General features: G+C 33.3%; 2 protein-coding genes across 2 annotated transcripts; both read left to right on the top strand.

Annotated features, from left to right (window-relative positions):
- The first annotated feature begins 1783 nt into the window (after positions 1-1783).
- On the top strand, positions 1784-22316 carry LOC148596767 (uncharacterized). The gene is made up of 8 exons (XM_088564318.1): positions 1784-2200; positions 2999-3086; positions 4255-4425; positions 5056-5169; positions 5763-5963; positions 7391-7606; positions 20729-20935; positions 22038-22316. The coding sequence occupies exons 1-8, from the start codon at positions 1853-1855 to the stop codon at positions 22250-22252; spliced, it is 1560 nt and encodes a 519-aa protein (XP_088420444.1). The 5' UTR covers positions 1784-1852; the 3' UTR covers positions 22253-22316.
- LOC148596768 (uncharacterized) lies at positions 17097-20866 on the top strand. The gene is made up of 4 exons (XM_088563560.1): positions 17097-18486; positions 19273-19360; positions 20048-20218; positions 20729-20866. Exons 1-3 carry the CDS (start codon positions 18400-18402, stop codon positions 20185-20187), a joined length of 315 nt encoding a protein of 104 aa, XP_088419686.1. The 5' UTR covers positions 17097-18399; the 3' UTR covers positions 20188-20218; positions 20729-20866.
- Positions 22317-24111: the final 1795 nt, after the last annotated feature.

Raw genomic sequence — 24111 nt, forward strand, 5'->3', positions numbered from 1 at the left:
TAACGATAAGTATGTGAACTCAGAAATAGTATGACGTCAGTTAATATGTTTGATAATTTTTTACATCAAATATTGGGATCTTTCTTTGTCATTTGAACATTAATTAACTGCCACTGGAATGATCATTTGAATCTTCGTAATGATCACATTGTTTTATTGTTTGATAAAACACCCAGATAGCTTTTACTGTGGGACTTTATAGTACTAATTGAATAAGTTGAATAAATTGATTTTAATAACCTATTATTTCAGCGGCATAGTGGCATAAAGGATATTTATTATTCTTTTATCCAAAAAAAGCATGTATTCCAGTTGATACATGTATTATCGTTATAACTTTAAGAGTTTAATGGAAAAATGTTCAATTTGGGCCAACAAATCTTAATTTAATAAAGCAAAGACGATAATAATGCATAAATACATATATGGAAATAAATACTTTGCACACAAAAACATAAGTATTTAACAATAATAGGTATAAAATGTCAAAGAGTAATCAAGGGAACCAAAGTTCAACCTCACCGGGGGTGAAAATGTCAGCCCAAGGCCATCCATTGGTCTTCAATGAACAAGGAAACCCTCACACCACAGGGCTGGATACGGCCGACCAAAAACAATCATTATACACAAGTACAGTTGCCCCTATATACTAAAAACATATAAATAAACTAAAGGAGAAAACGAAACAAATTGTTAATGACTCCAGTGGGCAACTTTCATTTTCACTTTTATTTCTGAATGCAGATTTGATGTGGCCGTTCCAAGCATAAAGTATTTGGAATTAAAATTGCATGAATCATTTATTGTAAGCCTCTGCCTAGTTTTAAGACAGAGTTGTACTTAACATAACAGGCACAAATTTCAAATCAAGAAGTACACTCAACGTTTTGTTTCTAGGATGAATGATAGTTTACAAAGGAAACCTTGATGGCAGGAAATAAGAATTAGGCAGTGGACTAAACATGCTTAGTTAGAATAAAACCTCTAAAAAATGACAATTTGTACCATCAGATTTTTAAATAAGAAGCCGAGTTTGTCAATTTTTTTTTCAGTTTCAGCGAAATGCACGTAAAAATTCAAGGGTAGATAATTCTGTAAAAAAATAAAAATTCTCTCGCATACACACATATTTTTTGACTAAGGTTGTCAGGCTATTATACGGAAAACCTGACCGCAAACCATAGTGGTGCACCGTGTTGGGAAAGATGCTCGCACGTTAAAAACCCTACTGTGGTACTCTCCCGAAGTAGGAACCATAGGGCTCCACCACAGGACGCTAAATTGCCCGACCCTACCCACCTCTCCCTATTTCAAGTGGCAATCAAAATTTCTCGACCCTATTGTCCTTGTGTCCTATCCCATTTTTTATTTCATCATCATTTCAAGTTCATTTTATCATCCACTTCATGTTCATCGCTATAGCTAAAATACTGCTGATCGGGCGTTAAACCCCAACACACAAACAAACAAACTACATCAAGCTACCTAAAATGTACATTCACTTTGAATACCACACATGATGAAATCGGAAATACATGCCAAGAACAACCAACAGTTCTGACTCAACGCCTTACTATTAAATGTAAAATTCTTGTTTTATGACATGAAACTGACATTGCATTGTAACCTGAAATATGATTCGTGTAACTAGCTGTTCGATGTAAACTTTATTAGGAGCATTGACGTGCAATTATGTAAAGCGATCGTAATGAAAGAAGTATTTGTCATAGTATTGATAATTCGAAAATCTATTTCAGTATTTCAAAATTACAATGTATGTGTTTGAAACAACATGTAAAATTTTAATTTGATATTAAATGTTTTTGAATCTAAATTCGAAACATCAGTCAGAATGGTAGCATGGTTTATCGCTGTCTTTTTACTAATTTTACTTAGATACTCAGTTTTCTGTTTTACTAACAGTTCCGTATGTCACAAAGATGATAGTGAATGTCTTATCCCAGATACTCAAAAATTTGGTGAAATTCTTCATGGAAAATGTGCAAAGACTGCTGCGTTGAGACGCATAATGAATGTTGACTTACTTGATTGTATCACGGAATGCAGACTAACTTCTGGCTGCAAATCTGTAAGTTACAGACAGACGTGGAAAACCTGTGATTTGAATTCTGACACCGATAAAAGTTACCTTTCAGATGAACAAGGATGTCAATTTACTGATGTTTTAACTTGGCCAAAGGTATGCGTCATATGTTTGTTTCGTGTAACTAGCTGTTCTATGTTTATTTGTATTATGATAAATATAAATGGTTGCCTTAAGTTAATTTGTGTTATTTGATTTTAAAGATCTTAGTGCTGAGACAAGAACTTCTCGTTTATTCGTACATATACTCAACAGTGAGATTGATTGATTTATTTATTTGTGTATTTAACGCCCAAGCAGCAATATTTCAGTTTTGTCCGGGTGATGAACATGAAATGGATAATAAAAAGAACATAAATTGATGAAATGAAATTTGAGGTAGGACAAAAGGATATATAATAGGGTCGATGAGTTTCGATTGCCATTGGAAGTTGGGGGAGGTTGGAAGGGGCGAAGCCGAATTTACTTCTTCTATCGAATACCACAACAGAGTTCTTTAACGTGCGAGGAACGTGATATTGTTACCCAACGCAGTACACCACTATGGTTTGGGGTGAGGTTTTTAGTATTATTGCCAAAAAAAACAAACAGCAAGTAAATCGTAGATGATTTGATAGGAAGAATGGATTTGATTAAAGCCACTTAGATTTTCTTTAAATCTTGAAAGATGAAAAAATGGTTAAGAGAAAGAAGATATAATTATTGACAAAAAAAATTACAACAACAAAAAAATTACACATTCCATTGTTTCTGAGAATAAAGAAGTAACCATGTGTCTAGCATTACGATTGATAATATGGTGGACAGTATTTTAGCACACAAACAAGATCTGTATAGTCAGCATTTGCTAGGTAAATGGAAATAAGTGATTTCCTGTCACTTTGTTTTTTCTAGAGTATCACAGGAAACTGCCAAGGTCACACATGTGAAAAAGGTTATAAGTGTGTTTACGACGGAGACAAACAAACTTGTCAACTGTCTTGTAAGTCAATTTTTTTTATTCTCTGAGGCTCTTTTAAACTCAAAATGCTGTATCTTTATCATTTATATAGATGTCTAAGCCTAAAAACAGTATGTTATTACCTACGAGTCTCGAAATTCGTCGTTATAGTAAGGAAGGGAACCATAATTCTAACGAGATTAAAAAAAATGTAATTCAGGGAAAACACTAAAAGGGGAAAAAGACACACACAACAAAGAACAAGAAATAACAAAAATAGCACGTTCAAAGAACAAGAAGTAAATGAGTAACATCGGATAGCACCAAAACCTTGAAGCATGAACCAGGTGCCCCGTTAGGGTAATTCATTATGACATCAATACAGTATTCTTCTCGACGTTAATAACTAAATATGATATAATTCATTTTTTGGCGAAAACACTGTATTTTTATGTCTTGAAATATGATAACTGCCGCTGGTAGTACAGGACATGCTTACCCTACTTGAGCACCTGGTGTTACTCCCTTTTTTTTCTTTTGGTGGGTTAAGTTGTGTTTCCCTTATATTCAGTTTTTATGTAATCTTTATTTTATTTGTTATTTTGTATGAAGATCGTCTTTGCATCATGTGTTCACGTTCATACAAGGTCGTTGAATCTTGACGTATTTAAATCATCTGGTGCTTTGGTATTTTTGTTCCCGAATCTGGTGCTTTGGTATTTTTGTTCCCGAATCTGATGCTTCGGTATTTTTTATCCCGATATCATGATCAAATAAACTCTATGAATGCGTATTTTTGCTTAATCGTTGCAAAAATGACAATAAAGGAAACACCTCCAGCAAAAATTCGTTTTAGGGTTATTTAGTTTAGGAATATTTGAAACGTGCTATACTAACCAACTGACGCAAAACCAGGTTAATTTATACAAAATAACCTATGCTGCAAAAAGAGACCAGAAAAAAGGATGCAAATTACAAATCAAATAAATGACGTGGACCTAAGGTATGGGACATAACTCTTGAAATCAGTGCTATTTTCGTCTCATATTCAATTTCAACAAAGCCTCTGAAGCTACTTTGATGCTTACATGAGATTGATGTCAAATGCTGAATACAAACGTTCCATTGATTTATAAGAGTTGTGTCCCTTACCCTAGGTCAGCCTCCTTAAATCATTTGAAGATATTTTTGTCATTCAATTATTTTATAGACTGTGCTGAGGAACCAGTTGTACACAATGCAGTGTTAGTTGAGACATTTGGGCTTCATAAGAATCTTGGATATAGTTTGAGGTACCGTTGTAATCCTGGAAGAACTATGGAAGGTTATCCATGGGCTTTATGTCAACAGGATGGAACATGGAAGACTTTATTTAGCTGTTGTGAGTGCATTTAATTTATTCTAGTAATAACTAAGATTTGGCAACTAAACTCGAATAAACAAATGATTATTCATATCTTTTTCAATTTGAAATTACTTTGGAAAAAGAAATTGTATGCACACATTTTTAAAAAAAAGTTAAAGCATTTATTTGACTGTATGACATATTTTGTTATATTAAATTATTAGTGTTTAGATTAAAAAACGAAGATTGGGAAGATAAAATAACAGTTTTAAACAAATTACATTACATTCATATATTTCTACTCAATAACTGTTCCAATTGAAAATAAATATAAGCCTTTTTACATCCATAATTCTACAGAATATGCGATGAAACAAAACGCACCTTTCAACCTCGCCTTAATACGTGTAAAATGTAATTCATGGTTGGAAAGCATACACAATTAAATTTTGATATAGCAGCTTTCCATGGAAATATTTGCCGAAATATGTGGAGTATACTTAATTAATTAAGTTTGTTATTTTCGAGTTAATATGTGCTTAAATGTGTTTTAAACGGATGTAATATGTATTTATTCTGATGTATTGTTTTCATACATCTGTAAACCAACACGTGTAAAACGCACAGTACTATTTTTCCTATGAAGGTGACCTACTAATATTTCAGACATTGATCACTGTGCTTCCTCCCCATGTCAACACGGCGGTAAATGTCAAAATGGTGAAGATCTGTATCAATGCAGTTGTAGAACAAAAAACACAGGCTTGAATTGCGAGTTTGGTAATTTTTTCGTCAGTTTTTTTAATTGTGAAAATTATTCTGAATTATTTGCGAAATATCACTCATTTTTTATACACTTCACATAAGTGAATTTGTCAATAACATTCAGTTAATCTAAGTTCTCATTTTTTACCAGTATTGAACATCTGAAAGATCATATTGGGTTAATTTAGCGGTTTTAACAAATGTTTTTATGTCAAAAAGTACAGAAATACAACTGACCAACATACTTGTAAAGAAAGTTATACTATACATTCCCAAATGATTTAGCATTAAAACAATAAACTACATTGTTTCAATTTTAAAGCAAACTCTGAATCTTCAGACCTAAAATATACTTCTCATTTTTTTAATAACCTTTGCATTCGTACATGTTTAAATGCCTCACAATCAATTCACTTGAACGAGGCAGGTGGTATTAAAATATAGGGAGGATTGTTCACTCAGTATGATATGATTCTAAATCTTTGATATAGGGAATAAAGATTTATGTAGTAAAATACTTCTCAACTACTTTTGTAATATACGATTTGTTTTAGATTGTCTTTAAGTCTATATTACAATCTAATTCACATATACACTTTTTTATTCAGGGCTTGTATCAAAAAACAAGCCTGCATTTCAGAGCACTACATCCGGTAGCTCTACGATTGATCGTGTTGCATCAAACGGTGTAGATGGCAACTTACAAACTATGTTTCACACACAACACGAACATAATCCCAAATGGTGGGTTGATCTCCAAAAACCGATTGTCGTCGACAGAGTTGAGTTAAAAAACAGAAATACAAATGGTGGGTAAAGCGTTGTTATGTTACTATTTGTTCTTTGACAAATTCAATTTCAATACTAAATATAATTTAGGAGGGCTATATCAATTTTGTCCTTGAAAGAGTAATCAAGGCAACCAATATTCGAGCAGCAATAAAAAAAGAATATAATCCAAATACAAAGACTAGACAGAAAAAACAGACACAAATGTAACTATTTAAAAGAGCAATCAAGGAACCAAGATTTATGAAGAAATCATAAGAATGTAATCCAGGACAACGACCAGACATGGAAAACAGACATACACAACATTGAACATAAAATAATACATAAAAGTAACAAAAGTAATTGAGCAACTTGGACTCTACTAACAGTGCAGGTCCGGGTGTCAAAAGAATAGTCTTGCAGCAGCGCTGAGCTTGTCGTAAAAGGCGACTAAATAGAGCCCACAGAGCAACTGGGATGTGGGCCCCAGGTGGTGGAATCGGGTACCCCTGGCGTGTTACATGCTGGGGTTGTCAGGCTATAATACGGAAAACCTGACCGCAAACCATAGTGGTGCACCGTGTTGGGAAAGATGCCACGTTCCTCGCACGTTAAAGAACCCTACTGTGGTATTCTCCCGGAGTAGGAACCATAGGGCTCCGCCACAGGAGGCTAAATTGCCCGACCCTACCCACCTCTCCCTATTTCCAGTGGCAATCAAAATTAGTCGACCCCATTGTCCTTGTGGCCCATCCCTTTTTCATTTCATCATCATTTCATGTTCATTTTATCATCGATTTCATGTTCATCGTCTGAATATAGCTGAAATATTGCTGCCTGGACGTTAAACCCCAACAAACAAACAAAACAAAACGGACTCTACCAAAACTCGGAGCATGGAACAGGTGCACCGAATCTGTTTTCAAAGATTTCTCAATTTATGCAAATGTCTTTGAATGAAGATAAATTTGGTAGAGTCAATCTAAAAAGAATCATATGAATAATATGCGCTCTATAACAGTGTACTTACTTTTTTCAGAAGTAATGATTCAGTCAAAACCTTTGTGTGAAAACATACGCACTTTTCGTTTATCCGCCAAAAGGTTCATAAACACAGCCTCTCAAAACAAATATTGAAAACGTACACATGTGAGAATTTTCAAAATGGTTGTTGGTGATTCAAACAGATAAATTACACTGCAAGTTCTTTATTTGTTTACCCGCCCAAAATGCGAAAAGTCAGCCTGTCAAATCAATTATTGAAACGGTACCTATGTGATAATTTATATAAAAAAAAGGGTCAAACCGATAAATTATATTGCAAGTACAGTATTTTTTAAAATTTTTTAGTATGCGGACACTTTAATTTCCGTAGACAGATAACACATCTGTTTGCAATGTTTCCTTGACATCACATTAAGTTATTTCCATTAAATATTATATATAAATTTTACTAAATTTTTAGGTCAACGATTACAGAATGCCACCGTGTATGTAGGAATTAGCTTGATTGCAGACATGGTATATTGTGGGTATTTTCCTGGACCTGGTTGGAATAATGAGGACATTACTATTAGCTGCCCAAACAATCTTACAGGACAAATTGTTTTAATATCAATGATTAACAATAACGAACCTCTTCATCTTATGGAAGTTGAAGTTTACACACCGGAGAGACAATAATACTGAAATATTGACAAATTCTTTTGTTGTTTTATTCTGTGATTTTGCGTGGAAACACTGTTTTTAATCAAGGAAACATAATTTTATTTATGTTGATATTCTCTATGCTCAAATTCTCTATACATCTTTGAAATAAATACTATCATAATATTTCAATATCAGAAACTACTGTGTATTTTTAATCCACTTTCAGGACATTAAATACCAGAATTCAACCTACTGGGCATTCACAAAAATGTGCAAGATGAAATTAAGATTTCTGAGAATTTTGGCTTAAAGGATACAATATACCTAACATAATCAAGTAATGCTCTGTCTAAGAATCAGGCAAAATGTGTATAACTTTCGGCACATAAAGAAAAAAAAACAGAAATGGTATCGTATGCCAACAAATATTTTCCACTAAATGTCCAACAAGTTCAAATGGTTGATCTTTAGATCTAAACGAATTTCTTTATAAAGTGATGAAAAGCAAACAAAAACAAACAAAGATTTTAACAGCCTCTTATATTCATTAGTATCAATTCTCTCTATTTAATGTACCAAGAAATATTGCAATAATGCTTGTCATACTTAATTTTAATTTTTTATACAACTAATTAATCAGTCGAAATTATTGGGTTTTTGTTTTTTTGATTTTTTTGTTTTTTGTTTTTTGTTTTTTGTTTTTGTTGTTGTTGTTTTTTTCTTCGTTTTGTTTTTGTTTTGTTTTTGTTTTTGTTTTTTTTTTTTTTGTTGGTTTGTATTTTTTTCTAAACCTGACAGCTACAAAACTGTCAGATTATTCCGAATCGGAAGTATGTTTGGTCATTTTTGCGTTCCTCGTCGTTCTTTTTTTCAAAATTCAGTGATGACAGTATTGTGTTATGATTGTTGGGATGAAAAATTTTGTTAAATTTGACAATTTGTACAAAATGATAAAACATTAAATGTAATTTTGCTTCCTTCCATGTTTACCCTTCTGGAGCACCTGGTAACACTCTCGGATTTTTAAATGTATTGTATATGGCAAGTGCTGTAGATTTCGATGTGTACTGGCTTGTTTTTATTTATTTTCTTTTCGTATTTTATTCTACATTGTGTATGATTGACAAGTTGACGGTCTTGGTTTTGTTTTGGTATAATGATGCCTCTACATTGTCCTGTTTTAATGCTTCATTTTGTTTTCGATTTTTGCGATAGCTTATGTCTTTATTGTCCTAACACTTAAGTTTAACCTTTGTCTGCCTATCCGTCAAATAGTTTTCTTTCAATATACCCGTCACAGCTACTAGATATTTCGATAAATGCTTTATATAGAAGTGCCATATTGTAGTAAATTAGAAGTTCTAATTATATGTAAAGTTGCTCATTTTAAATGTATAAAAGCTGAAATGAGACGTTCAATTGTGGCCGTTTGATATATATCGCTAAATACAACACAACGTCAAAGCGTAACTACGTAACTCTCAATTTAACTTCCATCGTTTAAAAATTTAAATTATCAGACAGTATGTCAAGATTAAGGTTGTGTGCCCCAGGTGGTGGAATGGGATACGCCTGGGGTGTTACATGCTGGGGTTGTCAGGCTATAATACGGAAAACCTGACCGCATACCATACTGGTATTAATTTACCATATGCATTACATATCATTACATATTTACAACAAAATGTTTTGGCTTTTTTATGCTGGGGGGTGCCAATTATATTTACAACAAAATGTATTTTCTTTTTTTATGGGGGGGGGGGTTGCCATTTGATATGTAATTGAAAACAATCGATATTTAAGTTCGCTTTGTCATAGATATTAGAAAACTAGAAAGACCCGTTTAAACATGGTTGCATCGATTACATTTTATAAATGCTTCATGAATACAGTCCGAAACTTCTTTCTTCCTTACAACCAACACAAAACTGAAACCTGACCATGTTGCATAACTAGAGTGTTTTAGAATACAGAATTCAAGAAGCATTGAGTTTATATCCAACAGCAATCAAAGTCGCTTACAACGCATGTTTCATCACATAAAGCCAAAAAGCGACAATCCAACCATTTGGATTTAATAAAAATTACGACATTCGGATGGGCGAGCACGGTGATTCAAAAAATCATCCACAAACTGTTGTTTACTCTGTACCAAGTTTGCATAATTTTTATAACTACCTTTTAAAAAAGATATTCATTTTACGTTTCATGTAAGTTAAGTATGAAGAAATTTATTTCGCAAATCACATTAAATGCAACCCTTTGAATGAATCGATATAGTTATCGCATTTGAGAAGAATAATCAAGGGAACAGAGGTTATAGCGGTAATCAAAAGAATGTACAGTACCTGAACCGATCCGTGCAATAGAAATTGCGATTGGTCATCGATCACCAATCAGTTTCCTGTCGGTCATTGGTCCGTCAAACAGATCCTTTAAACTGCTGATCGCATCACGTGACCACAGCGCGGTCAATGTATTTTACGGTTTTCGTTGTTTTCTTTGTAAAATTTACACATATTTACACATATTTACATAATGTAATAGATTTAAACATCAAGTTATACTATTATTTTACATTTCTTTTATTTTGAACAGATCTTACGTCATTTTACATAACAAAACTGTGATCAGATCGACCACCGGTCATCGATCCGTCAAATCGTTGCGCGAATCGGTTAATAGACTGTAATTCAAGCACAAAGACCAGACATGGAAAACCGACATACACAACAAAGAACATGAAATAACTAAAACTATACATACAAAGTAACAAAAGCAAATGAGCAACTCGGACTCCACTAAAACCTGGGAGCATGGACCAGGTGCACCGGTAGTGTAAGCGGTAAAAAGCACATGTAAATTTTACAGGTACATTTAATGTTTTACCACATATTGCACTTCACTTCGAAGACACGAAGTCCATTTATACCCATTTTAAGGATACTAGATTAGTTGGTTTACTTAATTCACCGAATATCTGTGGAAACTAAAAAAAAATCAAAGCAAAATGGGGATTAATTTTACAAAAATTCATATGTCATTGGCTTTTTCATGGGATAACAAAACCGAACTTTAATTTTATGATTGGTAGTGTTGGATCTCTATAAGATTCCCTTTCCATCAATTACTATGCTATATGGTTCTGATATATCCTTCTCAACCACATGTAAAGTGGTGGGTCTCTATCAAATTAATTTCCTATCGATTACCATGCTTACACTATTCACATTTTAATTCATCATAAGTTTTACTTTTTTTCCTTCACAAAAGTGTGGTTTTCAATGTATGAAATATAAACGATCACAATGTATTTGTTTGAGTACAAGCAAGATAAATACCAATAACAGCAACTTTTAGGTCTTCTAAAAGGATATAGGAGGGAAATTTTAGTTTCTCCGTTACCAAATTAAAAATGGATTAGAATTAGTCAAATATCCAAATAGTTTTTGATGCTGCCGATGAAATTTGATTCCAATTTTTTTTGCTTCTTGCATGACTATTCAATGTAAATAACATCTATTTTTAAGTGGAACGTGCTTCATGAATAACGAAAAGTTGAAATGTAAATAATTATTTATAGTGGGTTTCTATAATCAATGAAGCATTATTAGCATTCATGATCAGTTTTTGTAAAATATTAAGACGTTTCTCACGTCTGATCTACTTATTATAGTCATGATATGATTATCAGCAAAATGCGTTTATGTATTGCACTTGAGTGTTAGAATATAAATGTTTGTTGAACTCCTTGATGGAAAACAAGCAGTTACTACTGCATTAAGACGTATACTCAATGTTGATCTACTGGATTGTGTCAAGGAATGCAAAGAAACTACGGACTGCAAATCCGTAAGTCACCGGTTTGCGTAAAAAACGTGTGACTTGAATACAGTTTCTAATAAAAATGACCTTTCAGATGAACAAGGATGCCTATTTACTGATGTAGCAATATGTCCAAAGGTATGTTGCATATAACAACAACTTTTTGTATCATTATTTGAATGCTCCAGATAAGGATAATTCAAAATGTGATTCATGGCATGGGAGTCTGCATTTTTCTATGTTTGATATTCTGTTTGATATGTTATAGTAAACAGAAAGTAACGTGTTTATTATGACACGGGTGGAATAAGGTCAGAAATAGTTGTAATTTATTTCATAATGAGAATCATATGAGTGTCAAGTATTTTATGACATGGAAACCCAGTGTAATAAGACTAGCTTAACAAAGTTTGAGTCTAAATATTAATAATTGATTCATATCTAAAATATCTTTAAAGTATTATGAACTAAAGGTGAAGTTAAAATTACACACGTAGACATAGACTTTGTAATTAATTTAGAAAATATTTAGTAGACAACTGCGTCTACTGAATGTAGAATGCACTGCTAAAGATGTCTATTCTTCAAATAGCTAAAAAAAAAGAACTAGCAAATATCTTGTACGAAATGACAAAAATCCTCTCACCTACTTTATAATTTTTTTATAGGTTAGATGAAGTTTAAGTTTAAGTTTACTTAGCCTCAGTGAATTCGATTCTAATTTTATAATGATTCACTTTAAATTTAAAATTAGGGTTATATGATTATCAAATACCCAAAACTCGTAAATCAAGAGAAAAAATGCAAAAGTGCATCTTGCATAGTTTTTACCATAAATCTGCTGATCAATGTTTCTTCTTCAATAAAACGACAGTGATAAGTGCCTATTCCATGTGTTTTGCACTGTTGTCTTCTCGTTGAATAAGCCTTGCTCTTTGTTCTGTTCAATATTTATGCTGTCATTTTTTAAGTTCTGTAACTAGGAAAAAAAATAACCTGTGCCACCTAGCATCTTTTCTTTACATTTGTCAATTCTGTTTCATGTTATTTCAATTCTTCATTTAATTTCATTTTCCTGATTTTTTATTACATTTTGTTCATTTGTCTACCCCGGATTTGACTTTATATCATCAATTCGGCGGTCGTTTTTTTTTTTAGAAAAGCAGAGGACGGTAATCCTATCGGTTCACCTGGCCTGGTCGAAGCTCCCAGTGTTTAATGTTTTGCTCGTTTACTTTGTTTTACTTTGTAAATACTATTTTGGTTATTTAATGTTCTTTGTTGTGTGTGTCTTTTTTTCAATGTCTGGTCTTTGTCCCTGTATTACATTCTTTTGATTTTGGTTCCCTCGATTACTGTTACAAAAGAAAAAGCAAAGAAACATAAAATGTTCATAAAAATATTAATAATATAACTATCTTTACTCATATTGGTTGTTCCGTGTTCTGTGATTTGTGTGTCTGTTTTTCATGACCGGTCTTTGTCCCTGTATTTCTTTGATTCTCATTAGAATCTTGTTTCCCTTGATTTATTCGATGATGCTGTCTGTAGTAGATTTATAATGTTGTGTGTTCTGTTTAACACCCAATGAAATCAAATTTAAGTCATATTAAATGAATTAATTATTTTATATTTGAAGGAATTTATGAAGGACTTATAATAATTGTCTTTCTTAAATTTAAATATTTTCAGAGTTTGGCTGGACTTTGTGAAAGGCATGATTGTAGAGAAGGCTACAAATGTATTGTATCAGACCTCCGACCACAATATGAGCTCTCATGTAAGCTCTGCCTTGTAATTTTTTGGGTTTGTTTTTTTTTTATTTTAAATCAATTCTTACAGTATGTCAATATTAAGCCCCTTACTGGATAGTACAAACGCACGCCGAACGGATAACTTTTTTCCAATCCGTTCTTATCCGTAAGACTTCAGTCCATATCCATTTCATGTCCATTAAGCGTCATGTATATCCGTTGACGTCCGTTTTGTCCGATTGCAAATTTTGAGCTATTTCAAAACTTTGAATAACGGATGAAGTTTCGTAAAACGTCTGGTAGGCGTCCGTTTCTACGGTACTTGCCCATTCCGTTTCCATTTAGTATTCGTAACTTGTCCGGTATTCATCTATTGGAGGTAAGGTAGACCAAATTTACAAACTGACTTTTACCAGACGTATAACGGTTAAAACGGATGATGAACGGATGTGAAACGGACATGAATGAACATGAAAACATACCTTATCAATACCAGTGAAAATTTTGCGTCAGAAATGTTTGTTGTTTGTTGGGGTGTAACGTCCGAGCAGCAATATTTCAGCTATATTCAGACGATGAACATGAAATTGATGATAAAATGAACATGAAATGATGATGAAATGAAAAAGGGATAGGACACAAGGACAATGGGGTCGACAAATTTTGATTGCCACTGGAAATAGGGAGAGGTGGGTAGGGTCGGGCAATTTAGCCTCCTGTGGCGGAGCCCAATGGTTCCTACTCCGGGAGAAAACCACAGCAGGGTTCTTTAATATTATAAAATCCTGCTTTATTTATATTATTAAATATCACACATTTTGTAATATTACAAATTAAATTTATAATATTAGAAAATAAGTTTGTAATATTAAAAATCACTTTCCAATATTGCAAAGTCAGTCACATTTTTAATATTATAAAATGATTTTCTAAAATTAAAATATTGTAATTGAATACAACAAATCCATTTTTAAATATTAGAAATTCAATTGAATTTTTAATATCACAAAATCATTTTTAATGATAAAAAAAATCATTTTTAATGATAAAAAATCATTTTTAATATTAGAAAATACTCATTTTTGTCCACTTTGGCTTGCCATACGTTTGGTTGTTGATATAAAGACAAGGTACTGTCAACTTTACAGATTTTACTCATTTACTGACTTTTTTTTAAAAAGCAGAAAAAATGGCACGGGCAAGTTAAGCTGCACGTCTATATAATTTTCCATAATTTTGAGAAATATCAAAGCTTAAGTCAGTTATTAACGGCCTGTTACAGCTTAATGTATGGCGTATTCATAGAGTTCCTTTGATATACAAATGTAAAACAGGTATATGAAATACAAGTAAAACGTAATATAACAGTTGACAGAGGAAATCTTCCCTTAGATGGACTTTAACATTGATTACAATCCAAGATCTTTCATAAACTTTAGTATAGTAATAAATCAAATTAACTCCAAAACTTTTATTTTTTGTAAAAAAAAATATACTACCGAAAAAAGACTCTTATTTTACTCATCCCACACGTTGAGTCGGCTCTTTATTGTGCTAGCTCACAGAAGCAACAACCAGCAAATAGGCATACCATCCCACTCGTAGTCACATTTCTGACTCCATGCCAATCAGTTGTCGGTATATCCCCTTACATACCATGTGGTTTACAGGGAAGCCATAACTACACTTTATAAAGGCAATGGCCCCGTGCAGATTCCGGTGTCAAAATAATAGGCTATGCTTCTCGTAAAACCCCAACAATCAATCAATCAATCATATAAAGACACTGTAAACATTTATATGTGTATGTTTTACACCACATATCAGGATACAATTTGAGATAACTTTAAGTTTATGTTCGTAACGGCACTACAGTTGAACCCATGACATTATGTGGCTATTTCTTGGGCCCGAGTACCGATGGCCAGGTGATAATCATCTCATGCGAGAATCAACCAACAGGGCACATAATTCTTTTGAGCCGCGGGACCCCTGCACAGTGTATTCCATCATGTTGAAGTTGAGGTACGCATTGTAAATATCTGAACATCATTATCCATGTCTATCCCCGTATGACGCTGCTGAACTGTTCTTATTGTTGTTGATTTTGTTGTGTGTTTGTGAAAATAGTGTAGAGAATGCAGAATAATGTGTATGTCATGTAACAACAATAAAATTAATTCAACGACCAAAATGAGCTGTGCTCTATTTGAAAACTGAGCGTGGTATAGGATGCGTATATTAAGGGGAAAAATAAAAAAAAAAATTCTACGGTTGTAAAAAAAGTTCCAGATTATGTTTAGAGTGGCTATACTCTTTTTTGTTGTAAATTATGCTTACATACTTGTTCGTTACACTAATAATATTTACTATCGGATATGTCAATGATGAAGTGATGTTCGATTTTTATGAGTGTATTCAAGTCATTTACAGATTAATAACTGGTTTGAAATATTCACCAATATGCATCAATTATTCCTTTTTGATCATCATTGTTTACAACAGTTCAAAACCGTGGAGGTATGAAGACATGGGATAAAATATTAATGACTTCCTATCAGTTTCAGACAAACAGGTTTTTCCTTAATTTTTAGTTGAGGTGTGCATATAAAAAAGATGCGGCTAATCTGGTACAGTTATCTGTGTCAGATTATTCTTGCCACCAGCCTGTAACACTACGCTTGAGATGCACACCTAACAGAATCTTGCGTATAACATTAGGTACAAAATAAAAGTGAATAGTTTATAAGAAGTGGCTGGATCATTTATATGTTAAAGTTAAATTTCATTGAAACGACGGTAATTCTAAATATCATAAAGTAATAAATAAGCGAATAGTATCCACACCTAAGAAGGAAGTAAATACAATCATAAGGTGACAAAACGAAAAAAAGGTAGGTCCAAGTGAATGATAATACAGCATTGGTCAGGACCTACGTGTAATATCACTAGCTGTGTGTACGGTTAACACAGCGCCGTGTCCATTACCTGATGTCTTGACCATAATTTGGGATTATGGTGACTCTGAAATGTCCTGTTTTTATTGTTCGTTTTTTTTTATTTATTTATTGTGTGTGCTGTTTTGTTTTGTTTTTTTTTTGTTTTTTGTTTTGTTTAGTTTTTTGTTTTTTTTTGTTTTTTTTTGTTTTGCTTTTTTTAAAAAAAAATTAAGTATTGCTTTTCAAAGGTGACGATTGCTTCTGTCTCTGTTATTCTGTTTCTATAGTGTTACATTCGGAGCTGGGTATACTGTTTTACTTTTGTCCATTTGTTATTTACAGAATTACATGAAATTACCTGTCCCAACCACTTCACATGACGACAAATACCTCATATATAGGATTTATCGTCATAAATCTGGAAGCGGTAATATGACCTGCAGACAAGTTTGACTGCGTTTCTACAAATATGCTGAATTGCAATGACAGTGAATTATGCAATAGTTGAATCTGACAGCATTGAGTTTTTTAATGACTGGTTTTGTTTTGACAAAAGAAAGATATATACGAACCGAATCATGCGTTGTTGCTTGAATAAATAATAACTCAAATTACAGTTTATTTTTAGTCTTTTAAATTATTCAAGCCTACTCCCATGACGGAACTATATGACAAGGTTAAGTCTTAGCAACAAAACTAAGACAATTGCGTAGATCTCCAGGATAGAATTAATTGACCTCAGAACAACTATTACGACATTGTTTTGTTGCCCACAGAAACAAGACGACGGTCGTTACTATGTTCTGATTAACCGATGTGCAGTATCAGTTTCCAATGTTGCCACCTGCCTCCATCTATTGTAGATTTTCCCATCTCCGACCAGAACATCAGCAAGCCATAATGCTGGTGTCAATCAAATAGTAGAACCTACTAACCCTACATAAATTTATATCAAATTTGTCTTAAACATTACCATTTAAACCATGTTATTTTTCAGGGTATACTGATTTTTCAATGTGTATTCAATGGTGAATTATGAAAAACCAATTGTTGAAACCGGATAGACCAATCGTAACTACATTAAATTGGTACCATTTTATTAGATGACCAAAATTTCACCAATATGTCTGACCTACATCATCCCCTACTTCAAATAATTTAAATTAACTTTTGTCGATGTCTGAAATCGGAAATAGAGAACAAATTATAGATTGGACCCAATGCATTACTATATAAAGTAAAAAAAAACATCTATTCACAAATAAAACGTCCTTTGTTATTACATGAAAGATGATTCATGTTGCAAGCGTTACTTTTCACAATTGCATAAATTTCATTACTGTTTAGTTTTCTGAAATATTTACAGATTTACTGGTTAAAGTAATGATTATTGGCAATACAATCTACTGTGTTGTTGTTAAACATTTCATTGTTAATCTTAAAAGCCTTGTATAACATCAAAAATTGATTTTAAGTGTTTTGGAATCTGGATTTAGACGTTCGACACACGTCAGTATGACAGCATGGTCGTTCATCGCTGTCTTTCTAATAAATGAACTAAGTTATTCTGTTTTCTGTTTTGACAAGAGCTCTGTCTGTCACAAAGATGATAGGGAATGTCTCAACGCAGATACTAAAACCTTAGGTGATCTAAGTCATGGAAAATGTGCAAAAAACTGTGTTGAAACACCTTATTAATGTTGATCTACTGGATTGTGTCAAGGAATGCAAAGTAACTACGAACTGCAAATCTGTTAGTTACCGACATGTTTGTTCGTTTGTTTGTTGGGGTTTAACGTCCGAGCAGCAATATTTCAGCTATATTCAGACGATGAACATGAAATTGAGAATAAAATGAACATGAAAATAAGATGAAATGAAAAAGGGATGGGACACAAGGACAATGGGGTCGACAAATTTTGATTGCCACTGGAAATAGGGAGAGGTGGGTAGGGTCGGGCAATTTAGCCTCCTGTGGCGGAGCCTTATGGTTCCTACTCCAGGAGAAAACCACAGTAGGGTTCTTTCACGTGCGAGGAACATGACATCTTTCCCAACACGGTGCACCACTATGGTTTGCGGTCAGTTTTTCCGTATTATAGCCTGACAACCCCAGCATGTAACAAGCCAGGGGTACCCCATTCAACCACCTGAGGCATACAGTTACTCTGTGGACAGAGCGCCCTAGCCCCCGGCTAAGGTTCTGAGCACTATTTAGTCGCCTTTTACGACAAGCTTAGCGCTGCTGCAGGCCTATTCTTTTAACACCCGGACCTGCACGGGTGAGTTACCAACATGAGTGGAAAATGTGTGACTTGGATACGGATGCCGATCGAAAAGACCTGTCAGATGAACAAGGATGCTTAGTTACAGATGTATCAACGTGGCACAAGGTTTGCGTTATATAATATAACATCAACGTTGTATACTATTATTACTGTTGTTGTTTGAGGGGATTGATTGACTTTATTTTGTTTCTAACCAAAGACCACCTATGGTAACAATTTATACTATTACTGATTATTGTATTTTATTGTTTTCACTGTAATGATACAATGTATATACGGTCTTCGATAGTTTGTTCGTTGTGACTAATATGATAAATAGAAAATGTTCGATAGTTTATTTGTTGTGAATGATATGATAGATACAAAGTATTCATGAACCACTGTGAAAGATAAAATAAGGGAATCTTCTGATGGAACGTGTATTCATACGCTGATAAGCCTTTATTACACAAATCTACACCGGGACTTTTATGGCCACTGTGCAATAACACTTAGTTTAAGTAATAATTTCACTTTGAAATGCCTGTTCTAAGTAAAGAACATGGTGGCGATTTTAATTTGTTTTTCGTTTTATTTTTTCACCTTACCTGTCAATCTATTTATCATTATGTTCCTACGGTTTGTGACTATGACAGAAAATATGACGGATCGGTCGCGGGATTGTATCCCGCTTGATCAGATATAAAGTAGTAAATACTGTAGTTTTGGATATTTGATAAAATCTAAAATGTCTGCCCCGTTTCAAAATAATTGTTGAAATGTTATCGCACACCATGCGCGGGACATCTTTTTTGTAGAGAGTTTTTGTTTTCATACATTTGTTTTTTGTACTGTCACAAGATTGATTTTTATTCATTCATTTTTTTCTACTAATATTTGTCCCTTTTTCAGAATATTGCAGGAAACTGCTTAGGTTACACATGTGAAAAGTGTTATAAGTGTGTCTACGACGGAGATAAACCAACTTGTGAAATCTCTTGTAAGTCTTTTTTTTTTTATTTTGAATATAATTAAAATATTTAGTGCTTTCAATTTTATAATACGTTGGAATCTTTCATTTTTCTATCAACTTCATAGTCTGTACCATGAGAACCCCGGACTTGATTATTTATGAGCAAATCGACGGATGTTTCGAAAAAAGCAAAGGACGTTTCCCCTGGTCCATATTACCACTTTTAGTGGAGTCCTAGTTGCTCATTTGCTTTTGTTTCTTTGTTGTGTCTGTTTTCCCTGTCTGGTCTTTGTCTTTTTATTTCTGCTGGAACCTTGGTTCCTTGATTACTCTGTTATAAGTATAAATCGTTGGTCGCATCACGTAACCACAAAGCGGTCACTGTACTTTACTGTTTTCATTGTTTTCTTTGTCAATTTTACACATATTTACATAATGTAATAGATTTAAACATCAATTTATACTTTTATTTTACATTTCTTTTATTTCAAACAGATCTTACGTGATTTTACATAATGGAACTGCAATCAAGTCAGTCATCGGTCTTCGATCCGTCAGCGATCAATCAGTCAACGGTCATCGATCTGTCAAATCGTTGCGCGGATCAGTTCAAGGACTGTATTTTTCTCAATGAATTGTGGTAGCAATGAAAATGAGAGAAAATCCTCCATTTTCATTTCATTTGTTAAATATTTTTAGTTTTACCCATTTTAGACTGTGTTGGGGAACCAGTTGTAAACAATGCAGATTTGGTTGAGACATTTGGACTTCATAGGAATCTTGGATCTAGCTTGAGGTACCGCTGTAAGCCTGGACGAACTATGAAAGGTTATCCCTGGGCTTTGTGTCAATAGATTGGAAAATGGAAGACTTTATTCAACTATTGTGAGTACATGTAGTTTAATCTTGCAAAGTCCCAGTTTCGGCAATTATATTCGAAAAAGCCTAACATACTAAACACAAAAGTTTTATCGAAATATCCAATTTTGAATACCTCGAAAAACTATATAGAAATTCAAATAAAATATTAAGATTATTACCGGATGTTTCTCAAAGGAACATGGCAAACTTCGTTCAGTAGTTGTACATGTGGGCAAATGTTTAGTTACCTTAAAGAAAACTAATTACTCCAACGTCGTTTTATTTATTCAAATGATGAAAGTAAGAGTGTGATTAAATCTCAACACAACCCGCTTACAATTCAACATTCAAAACCCTTTCAGAAGTTTAAGGAAACCAAGTATTCAGTGATTCTTCATTCACTACATTACTATATTGCGCTAGAAAATGTAATAAACCCACATTTTGAACATTGAAGATGAATTTATATCAGTTTAATTTCCATTGGGTCTCGACGAAGCGAACAATTTACATGTTAATAAATATATATCTTAGGGATTGTTTCCGGGAACAAGCCTGCATTTCAGAGCTCTACCTATGCCCAATGCCAAAGCTGTAATGCCAATGCATCATTAGGAGTAGATGGCAACATTGCAAGTATATTTCACACAAAAAAGGAAATAAAACCAAGATGGTGGGTTGATCTCCAAACAGATTACATCATTGAAAGAGTTGTTTTGAGAAACAGAGCTGATTGTTTTGGTGAGTGTATAAGAAATGTATATGGTAGTGAGTACATACAATTGATTGCAATACATATGTATAGATAGATGTGATCGTGCAGATGAGTACCCTCAAATCTTGGTGTCCCCAATTTTTTGTTTAACGAATTTCCCTTTGCTTGTACTATCACATGAACGAGCGTTGAATCGGGGAATTTTTATCCTTTATTTTGCATATTATGCTTTCAAAATCAGAACCAATTATATTTTGATTGACTGACTAGCACTTTTTGTTTGTGGTTTATTGGAGCGTGCTATTTTTGCTATGTTCAATTGTGTGTTCAACTGATTAAAGATGACCATCAGAAAACTTTATTTTAAGAGATTTTAAAATAAATACGCCGAATTTTGAAAACATTACACTAATCAGCTTCAATTGAATAAGGTCTTATAATTTGATAACTATTGTCCTGGGTTCACGTCCACATATCAAATTATTGATGCCATCCTATCTAGTGAATCTTATGTTAAAATAGACTACATGAATTTTTTTTTTGTTAATGCCACTCTGTTTTACATTTTCAAGTCAATGTGTTTAAGTCTATCTTTTACAAAAATGTGGGAGAATTATGCATTGTTTTTTGTTTTCAATAATTAAGGTTTGCTTTAAAAATAAATGTTATTCAAATTCTTAGATACTTTAAGTTTTACAAGATTTATTTATATGCCAATCATGCTCTATATTCTGCTTACAATCATTTTGTCAAAAGAGTTTTTTGAAGGTTTTACCTGACACTGACAATGGTTGAATGATTGACTGATTATGGTCGAACGTCGTGTGGCAGCTATCAAATGTAGTAACGAACGGGAACAATTGGCCAATCGCTCAGACCATGCATTGTACTAATTCTACACGCTGAGTCGTCTCTTTGTTATGCTAGCTCACAGAAGCAATAGCAAACAGGTGGGCATGCCATCCGACTAGGATTCATTATTCTGACTCTGTGCCAATCAGTTGTCACAATATCCCGCGTGATTTACAGAGAAGCGTTACATACCGCGTGATTTACAGAGAAGCGATGTCTACAATTTATAAAGACACTATAAACACGTGTATATGTATGTTTTACACTACGTTTCAGGAAATCGTTTGAAAGGTCATTCTGTTTATGTTGGTAACGACACTACTATTGAAACCATGACATTATGTGGCTATTTCTCAGGCCCTGGTACCGATGGCCAGGTGATAACAATCTTTTGCGAGAATCAAACAACAGGACACATCGTTCTGTTAAGCCGCAAAGGACCTGCAGAGTATTTTCATCTTGCTGAAGTTGAGGTTTACGCATTGGAGTGATCTAATCGACATCTTTATCCATGTCTTTCCGTGTATGACGCGGCTGAACTGTCCTTTTTGCTTTTGTTTTTGTTGTTTGTTTGTAAATAATAACAAATAGTGAATAAACACTAAAATGTTCTCATGTTTTACACAATTGTTTCGTTGATGTATTCAGGTTAAAAAAAGAACAACAATTAAACAACTTAATAAATAAATAAAAAATAAACAACGAACGTTTGGAACTGACTAAGGTAAAATACTGGATGCACTTATTAAATCATTGATTTCGTGAAAATCAAACGTTTGCAATTTTTAACGAGTTTCGGAAAATATTTCTTTTGTCGTAACCTATGCTTCCATTCTGATTATTTTTTTAACAACAATTCAAAACCGCAGAGGTATGTAGACTTGAGATAAAATATTAATGACTCCTCTCAGCAAAATGAGGAATGATTGTTTTTTTTTGTAAGAAGTTTTTTGTGTTGATGTGAGCGTTGGATTACAAATAGCATGTTTCGGTGCATATTTGTATGACTACAGATTTGCACAGTTACAAAACTTCTTTCACTATTTGTTATTGATAAGTGTTAACTTGTGTTGATGGAATGCGCATTACATATGAATGTGAATATACTCATACACATATCAATCTGAAGTTTATCCTCCATCCCTCGACCACAAATGAGATCGAATTTGAGAATGCAAATGCTTACTATCTCCGGTCGAAATCAGCATGGATAAAAAATCCAAAAAATGTTGAACAATGAATGCCCATAAAACATGACATGAATATCCAACATTTCAGAGCAACCAATTAAGACCCTGTCCATGAGAAAACCATGCAAAACCGTTCGAAAGAGATATTGGCAATAACATCTGGTAGTACCCCATGAGAAACTTATAATAGCAAAATTTTTTTTCGAAAAATTAAAGATGGCGGAGATATGGCTACCGTCTTGTTTAAAGGAAATTTCCTTGAAAAATGGTAACTTTTCGTGGTTGAGATATGCAAAAGAAGATCTTAAGTTAAGTATTAAGCCTATAATTGCCCTTTTCTAAACCAATGTTTTTCAGCTAAGTATATTCAACTCTATCAAACATAACGCATATATATGTTCTAATAATGACCTTGAAAAAGATATTTAACCTTAAATTTTAGCCAAATGCCAACATTTAGAAAATCGTCATTTTTACCACATTTCAATGCCCTGTATTTCCTAAAATAACACTTTTAACAAGCTGACGTGATCATACCCAATAAGATGGACCCTTATATAGTAACTAGACAGTACTTCATGCTGGGCATTTCAGATATGACAATAAAAGGCCACTTTAAAGAAGCCAAGATTGGGTGGAAGCATGAAAATGAGAAAATGGCAGTTTTCTACCTCCTGTATTTGTGCTTGTTTCTTTTTTTTAACTTGAAGCGTAAAGAAAATTAATGGAGAAGGTTAAACATTATAATATAAAAACAAAAATCGTAAGTAGTATCAAAATATAGTGGATGCCATACAACCCTCAATCTGTCTGTGCGTCCATCTAGCTCCTTTAAACCATGTCAACGCTTTTTCTCTTAACTTCTTTTCCTTTCAAGATAGACTTTTGATATTTGGTGGTTGTTAGATACAACCTCAAGATGATGTGTTGAATACCAGGATTTGTGACAACTGACCTTGGACTTTGACCTTTAGGTAAAATTTTGAGTTCAATGTGGCTGTTTCTAATGTACATGTAACAAATTATACCCCGGACGTAAATATATTATTATTCTTTTATCTTCTGACATATACAAATAGCTGTAGCCATCTGATATTTGGAATGTGGGTAGATTATCAAAGGAATATAGCTTTCCAGAGTTGTTGACCTTAAACACTTGC

Source organism: Perna viridis, chromosome 15 (assembly GCF_037379345.1).
Source record: "Perna viridis isolate PV_CMFRI_1.1 ecotype Kerala chromosome 15, ASM3737934v1, whole genome shotgun sequence".
NCBI lineage: Eukaryota > Metazoa > Mollusca > Bivalvia > Mytilida > Mytilidae > Perna > Perna viridis.

Excerpts from the sequence above, each read along its gene's own strand:
- LOC148596767 (XM_088564318.1), top strand. The coding sequence starts at position 1,853 with ATGGTAGCATGGTTTATCGCTGTCTTTTTACTAATTTTACTTAGATAC. Across the intron at positions 3,087-4,254 it reads ACAAACTTGTCAACTGTCTT|ACTGTGCTGAGGAACCAGTT; the intron begins GTAAGTCAATTT and ends ATTATTTTATAG. Across the intron at positions 5,964-7,390 it reads AAAAAACAGAAATACAAATG|GTCAACGATTACAGAATGCC; the intron begins GTGGGTAAAGCG and ends CTAAATTTTTAG.
- LOC148596768 (XM_088563560.1), top strand. The coding sequence starts at position 18,400 with ATGTGTGACTTGGATACGGATGCCGATCGAAAAGACCTGTCAGATGAA. Across the intron at positions 18,487-19,272 it reads ATGTATCAACGTGGCACAAG|AATATTGCAGGAAACTGCTT; the intron begins GTTTGCGTTATA and ends TCCCTTTTTCAG. Across the intron at positions 19,361-20,047 it reads ACCAACTTGTGAAATCTCTT|ACTGTGTTGGGGAACCAGTT; the intron begins GTAAGTCTTTTT and ends TACCCATTTTAG.